This window comes from Elephantulus edwardii, unplaced genomic scaffold, assembly GCF_000299155.1.
Source record: "Elephantulus edwardii isolate Elephantulus edwardi_28Jun2011 unplaced genomic scaffold, EleEdw1.0 scaffold00037, whole genome shotgun sequence".
Lineage (NCBI taxonomy): Eukaryota > Metazoa > Chordata > Mammalia > Macroscelidea > Macroscelididae > Elephantulus > Elephantulus edwardii.
The window spans coordinates 5,568,197-5,575,979 of record NW_006399787.1 but is presented as its reverse complement, the minus strand read 5'-3'; the positions used below and the strand labels follow the sequence as shown (position 1 = coordinate 5,575,979).

Sequence of the window (7,783 nt, the reverse complement as noted above, 5' to 3'; positions counted from 1 at the left end):
GAATAAAGGGAATTTGCCTAGAAAGGTCCTCATCTTTCCTGTAAAATCCAGTGTTAATACCAAGAACGCATTTAAGAAACAGTTTACATTTAAATATTTTTAAATTAAGTTAACCAAAGAAGACTTGAGTGGCAAAGTTGAAGATTAGCAGGTCCTTTTCAAAACCACTAAAATGACCAGGTGCTTACTGCTATCTATGGTTCTGAGACAATTCTTATTCAAATTATTCTATTTTCATACATGTTAGATTATTTGCCTCATTCACTGAATTCTTTGCCATCATTCTAGATGTAGTAACAAATTTCCTGAAATGTCAATATCTCATCTAATCAAGAGCTCACCATTACTTCCTTGGATTTATGAAGCCAGATGCAAGCATTTGAGCACCTGGAAAACATATGGGTAGAAACATTGTACGTGAAGTCTTTAAACTTTCCTCGGGTAAGACATGTATTCAATTCACCTGCATGTAATTTGTTAATTGCTAGGGTCTGGGTTTCTCCAGCCTTCTAGCAATTCATACCCTATTATTTCTTCAATATAACTTTTTTATTTAGGAAATTATATGTCAATATGATGAATTATAAGATAAAATAATAAATAGGGTATATTCCATACTGATGTTCAGGTCCCAAATAAAAATTATACAGTAAGACTGGAAAGAGAATTGAATTTGAAATCAAAAGTTCAAATCTAAGTTTTACAACTAGCTTAACTTATTTTAAGTTTCAGTATCCTAATTTGTAAAACACAGATAAAGACATTATATCCTACACTGTCACAAGTTTGTGTTCAAGTATCATCATGTTGTAAAAGTGGTGTGTGAATGATGAGACTGGGGATGAAGACTGGATAAGTTGAAAAATTGTCCATTTGACTCCTGTCATGAAGGGAGCAATTAAAGTTTGGGCTGCTCTTGAGGATTAACTGGGTTAATTGGCATAATTTTTTCTGAAAAGATAATGCCCACATCTTACTTATGTGCCATCCAGGATCTTAAAATATTTCAAGCTGTTATCCAAGACACAACTATTGGTCAGTCTCTCCTTGCCTTCAGCAAATAATGGTGATGATAAGAAAAGACTAAAGAAAAAAAATCCAAAAGATTAATTGTTGTTGTTGTTGTTATGGGCCATTGAGTCATCTTGACTCATAACAACCCTATGTACAAGAGGTCTAAACCCTGCTCTATCCTGTGCCAACATTATTATCTCTGACACAGCCCATTACCCCAGTCACTGAATCAACCCATCTCATTGAGGGTCTTCCTTCCTCTCTTGTGCTGTCCCTCCACCCTCCTAAGCATGATGTACCTCTCCAAGAACCAGTATCTCCTTACAACAAGTCCAAAGTTGGTCAGACTAAGCTTCAGAATCTTTAACTCCAAAGAATAGCCTGGTTTCACCTTCTCCAGGACAAACCTGTTTGTTCTCCTAGCAGTCCATGGTATAGTCAACACTTCAACCCAGCACCATAGCTCAGAGACATCAATTTTCTTTCTATCATCCCTAGTCATTGTCCAGCTCTCTGACACATAGCAAGCAATTGCAAAGACCATGGCCTGGATCAGGTACTCCTTAGTCTCCAGACTGACGTTGTTGCTCTTCAGTACTCTGAAGAGGTCCCTGACAGCAGACTTTCCCATGCAATTCATCTCTTGATATCCTGGCTGCTGGTACTAAGAGCGTTAATTGTGGAGCCAAGCAAACTAAAACTGTTAACTACCTCAATCTCTTCACCACCCATACTGATGCAGCCAAGGACTAATATAGATCATACAAACCACAGCCTCTACTTCATAAAGACAAGAATAACTAGATGGTGCCTAGATCCAGATCAGAATAAAAAGTCCTGGAGAGAGAATAAAAACACACATAGGAAAATTAAAAAATAATAAATAACACATATAAAAAGGCCAAACTTAACTGGTATGATAGAGACTAATGGGATTCCTGAGACTCTGGCTCTTATAGTATAAATCTGAAACTAGACCCTGGTCAAGTATTAGCTTTCAACCAAAAAGATCTGTACAGTGAATAATAATACCAAGGAGACATATACTTCTCAAAATAATCAATCTTATAAGACCAAAAGAGCATCATTTATCCAAAAACAAAACTCATAAAGCAGGATTGGGAAAGGACCAGTGGAAATGGGGAGCTCAGGAAAAAGATAAAAGAATGTTGTTTCATTGAGAGAATTACCACTCTTGCCATGAAACAGTGTATATAAATTGTTAAATTGACAACTAATGCGATCTGTATACTTTTACCCACACTACAATGAAGAAAAGAATGTTAGGAGCAGCAAAGAAACATAGGGCAAAGAAGACACACAATGATGATGCCAAGAAGTTAATCTTTTTCCCCTTTTAATAGCTCTGCATAGAAACTGTCAGTGGAGTTCTCTCTCCAGCCAGATTTATGACTTCTGAATGACAGTGTTTTACTTTGCTATTTGTAGGCTAAACAAGGCTAGAGAGAATGAGAGTCTCATTTTCCTATTGGTGACAAGTACATATCAATCAATATGATTGATACCCAAATGAAATAATTTATGGGAGATTCATTGCATTCTGCTTTGTGTTCTTTCTCAGTCCTTTTCCTCTATCCCTATTCTTTGCAATCATCATTTCTTTCAGCCTTACTGGTATTAAACCTATCCTCACAGAGCATAGAAAATTGCAAAATAACTGCTTTCACTCTCTTGGGTGCATTTCTCTCAGTATTGGGTCAATTTGACTTTGATCCTCTCCAGGGATGCGTCTCTCCAGGAAACATCTATCATATTTAGTGGAGGGCATTTATATATTAATCTTAAAAGATAAAACTGAAGAAAGATTTTTAAAATCTTAAATACTTTTTTCACTAAAGCAAGATATATTTAAGAGTTTACCAACCAATGCGTTCATTGCAGGAGAGGAAATGCTTTATCTGAAGATCAAAGTTGATTTTATAGTGACACTTAAGAAGATCTGGGAAATGAGTAGCCTTTTGTAGGTTCTTGTCTTCATTGATTTGGTGGGAAGGATACATATTTTAGTGTAAAACAAAGTATTCTCAGATTATTCTGGGTGAGATAGAGCATATTTTTTTTCCAAAAAAGATAAAAGCATAAATTACAATGTAAGATACAAAAGTGACATGAAGCGCTTTCTCAGTTGAACTTATTTGGATGTTCTGATGAAATAAAAAGCATGTTTTTGGTGGCTTTAAAAAATGAGACCTAGGAACCTAGGAAAGGGAAGAATAAAACTTATGTAGTTGCTGCCTTTTAGTACTAAAAGAATTCTTATTATATAATATTGTTGTTGTTGTTGTTAAGTGCTGTCGAGTTGCAGACAACTCATAGCGACCCTATGAAGGAGAGTCCTCAACGCTTGGGATTGTAGAATATAGTGACCACTTATTTTTAAGTCACTGAGAAAAGAGCAGGAAACATTAAATAAAAGATGAATTATTTAAGTCTAACTTCAATAAAAAGATCTTGCTGTTTCTCAATCATGTTTTTGTTAGGTGCCATAGAGTTGACGCTGTGAATAACAGATGACTTTATGAACAACAGGATGTTGTCTTGGCCCACAGCATTCTCATGAATTCTAACATTCTTGAGCCCATTGTTATAGACACTGTGTCAATCCATTTCCTTGAGGGTCTTCTTCTGTTTTTTTGACAATTCAGCTGCCTAGAATGATATATTTTCTCAATGACTGGACCTTCCTGACAACATGTTCAAAGTAGATGAGGTGAAGTTTCAGATCTTTATCTCTAAGGTTGCACTTTCTCCAAGACAGACTTGTTTGTTCTTCTGGCAGTCCATGGGATATTCAGCGCTCTTTTCCATCACCACAGCTCAAAGCCGTCAACTCTTCTGTCATCCTTACTTATTGCTTGGCTTTCGGATACATAGAAACAGTTGTTGTTATTATTATGAGCCACCGAGTAGCCTACATGTAACTCTATGTACAATGGCCAGTTTCGCTTACTCTAACACATCTACCCCCATTACACCATTTACTGTGTCAATCTATCTCATCCTGTATTTTCCTCTCCTGAGCTGTCTCTTGACCCTTCTAAGCATGATATCCTTCTTCAAGGACCAGTCCTCCTGACCACATGCCTAAAGGATGTGATATCTCAAAATACTTGCCTCCAAGGAAAAACTTGGTTCACCTTCTTCAAGAGAGATCTGTTTGTTCTCTTGTTTCATGGTATGTTCAGTACTCTTCTTTAATGCCACAACTCAAAGGCACCAATTCTTTTTCTGCCATCTTTAGTCATTGTCCAGCTCTCTAATGCATAGCAAGTTATTGTGAAGACCATGGCCTGGATTAGGTGCACGTTAGTCCCTAAACTGTCTTCACGGCTCTGCAGTACTCTGAAAGCACATTTTCCCAAGTGCAATTTGTATTTTGATTTCCTGATTGCTGGTACCAAGAGTATTGATTGTAGAACCAAGCATGTCGAATCTGTTAGCAATCTCAATCTCTTCACCATCTATTATAATGCTGCCAATTGACCCAGTGGTGAGAATCTTACCTTCTTGATGTTGAGCTTCAATCCATATTGAAGACTCCAATCTGTGGAATAAAATAAAACATGACTTGGATCATGTGCACCCTTCTAACTTGAACCTCACATCTTTGCTCTTAAACAATTTGGAGAGGCCCTTGACAACATATTTTCCCAACGCACCATGTCTTTTTTTATTTCTTGACTTCTGGAAACATCATAGGATTTTACAAGTTAAATTTTCCTATCTGCTTGGAATGAAAGATAAAGACTTTTTTAAGAGTTAAGAAAATGAGATATTTCTGGCAGAAAATGAATGAGTATTAAACACTTTGGGAGCTCTGGTGGCATAGTCCATGGGGAGTTGCATGTTAATCCAAAAGTGATGCCTCTTTGGAAGGTTGAATCCACTAGCAGCATGGATCATGGGAGAAATAGTGGTAATCTCTTTCTTTGTAGATTTAGTCCCTGAAACCCTAATCTCTGTCTTTGTAGATTTAGTCCCTGAAACCCCACTGGAAGGTCAATTATGAGTTGGTTCCAATTGCAGTGAATTGGTGTTTATTAAGCACTTGGAGTGAATGAGGCATTATATTTTTTACATACTATCAACTTGACAGCACATAACAACAACAACAGCTTATTTAACCAACAATACTACTTATTTCTAGGCTTAGTTAACAGCTGAGAAAATGGAAAATTAAAGTGATTGTGTACCTTGATCAATGCCATATAGTTTGCAAAGATCAGAGACAGAGTTTAAATCCATGTTTGTCTGATTCTAAAGAACATACTCTTCATATTCTATTATGAATCTCAACAAATACTTGTTGACAGACTCATCTTTATTCAGGCTAGAAGGGTGAATCTATTTAATCTTTTTCATGAATCTCTCATCTGAAATAGTTGGCCTAATGGTAGAAGCTGTGTTGTCAACCCAAAGCCATGTGGGTCGAACCCACCAGCTGTTCTGTGGAAGATAGATTGGCAATCTCTTCCCATGGGATTTACAGCTTCTAAAACTTAATAGAAGTCCAGCTATAAGCTGATTCTGACTCAATGACACGCAACAACAATCAAAATACTTTCTGGTATTATTACAAGAGGGAACTCTAGTGGCCTAGTGGTAAGAAGCTATGCTGCAATTCCAAAGGCATGTGATGTGGTTCAAAATTACTAGCATGGGAGAAGAATGAGCTATTTCCCACCTTGCCTCTGAAAACCTGCTGGAGGATCAGCTGTGAGTCAGTTCTGATTAGACAGCACACACTAACTACAACAATTATTACAAGAACAGATATTCTTTTTTCCAACAAAATTTCTTTATTAACATTTTAATGAAAGCTTAGAAACTGGATTTCCATTCATACATTGTTGCACATTTTCCTCCCTGCCCACCTGCCCTCCCAGTTCTCCTTTCTCTTTGAAAAGAAAGAAAGAAAAAAAATTCTTTCATTGCTATATAATCCTCCCCCATCCCAGTCCACTTTACTATGCAGCTCTTAGTCTGGACTCTTGTCATGAAAATAATACCTAATCATATATTCCTTTGAAACAATTATCTTCCTCATCTGTTTCGATGCAGTATACATTATTTATCCCCTCTTTTCTTGGGTTCCCCCCAACCCCAACATCAGTCCCGTTTTACAAGTGGCACTGCGCAGTATTTGCTATTTTGCGACTGAGATATTTCACTCAGCATCAAGTCCTCCAGGGTCACCCATTTTGTATAATATTTCATTAATTCCTTGTTTTTTTTAATGCAGCGTAATATTCCATTGTGTGAATATACCACAGCTTCTCTTTGCGTTTGTTTATTGATGAGCCCTTGAATTGTTTCCCTCTCTGTGCTATTGAGAACAAAGTAGCAATAAACATGGGTGTGCATATATCTGCTTGGGGGCGGGGCAGTTCTAGTTAAGAACAGACATTCTTGTGTTACGTAATTAGCATACTTTCTCTTTCTTTGTTATTATCGTTACTAGTTGTCTTAGAGTCAGTTCCAACTCATAGGAACCGTGTATATCACAAAATAACAATCTGGTCACTCCACACAAGTTAGAGTTGATGAATGGAGATTATGGGGTGTTAAAGAGCAGTTTCTCTGAAATAGACAAAGACTTAAGTATCAGTCACCTGTTTCAAGAAGACTAAATAAAGGAGGAAAAGGTTATTAAATTTTACCTTTTTGTGAATTTAACAAATTCCATTTTAGGAATAATAATATGCATTAATAATATTCGTAATAATATGAAATGAGAATAAAGTATTTAAGTTTCATTTCTTTATATCAAACTATAGACAGAATCTACCTTTAGAAGAATTATATCACAATAATAATAATATATCATAATATGAAAAGGTTATGAACATAGTATTTTTTGAACCTGCATTATGTTCCAGGCTTTTGTAAACACAGCATCTCAATTTGGAAAAACAATAGCGATATACATAAAAGGGAACTCTGGTGGCCTAGTGCATGAGGAGACTCGCTGCCAACTTAGAAGCATACAGTTCAAATCTACCAACTGCTTCATGGGAGAAAAGTGGGCAATTGACTCCCATGAATTTTACAACTTCTGGAAAACCACTGGAGGATCAGCTGTAAGTGAGTTCTACTCAACAGCAGTGAATTTGTTTGAGTTGAATATATGTAATCATATCCCTGGTGACACAGTGGTTAAACAATTGACTGCGAATTGATATTTCAGTAGCTGATGCCTCTAGGTAGCTAATTGATGAGAGAAAGATGTGGCAGAATGTTCACATAAAGATTAGACCCACTGGAATTGTGTCAAGTCTGACTTTCCTAGTGACCCTCTAAGTAGGGTCTTAGAATAGGGCCATCCTCCTCTTCTTTAGAGGAAGATGGCCCTAAGGGATTTCTGAGGTGATAAATCTTTGCAGGAGTAGATGGCCTCATCTTTCTCTCATAGATCAGCTGGTGGGTTTGAACTACCAACAATGAGGATGCTAGTTAATCATTTTTACCACTATGTCACCAGGGCTGTGCTGTAAAGATTATGTAGCCTCAGAAACACTGAGAAGCAATTGTAGTCTGTTCTCCTGGGTCACCATGAGTCAGAATCAACTCAGTGACAAAGTGTCCTTGAGTATGAATGTTTTGACTGGAAGTAACACATAGTAAGTTTGTGAATATAAAATAGAATTAAACACTGCCTGATTCTGCACTGTCCTCACAATTGTTACTGTGCTTGAGACCTTTAGTACAGCCTCTGCACCAGTCCATCTTATCCAGGGTCTTTTTTTTT

At 36.9% G+C, this 7,783-nt stretch overlaps 1 protein-coding gene across 3 annotated transcripts in view; it reads left to right on the top strand.

The window, feature by feature from the left end:
* The window catches only part of NRXN3 (neurexin 3), a 2,203,380-nt gene that overhangs the window by 373,308 nt on the left and 1,822,289 nt on the right, over positions 1–7,783 (top strand). The window contains exon 6 of one of the 3 annotated variants that reach the window (XM_006884635.1): positions 6,661–6,680. The exons of the other annotated variants lie outside the window; for them this stretch is intronic. Coding sequence (XP_006884697.1) covers positions 6,661–6,680 — 20 coding nt within the window. The remainder of the gene's footprint in view (positions 1–6,660; positions 6,681–7,783) is intronic. 3 annotated transcript variants of the gene reach the window in all.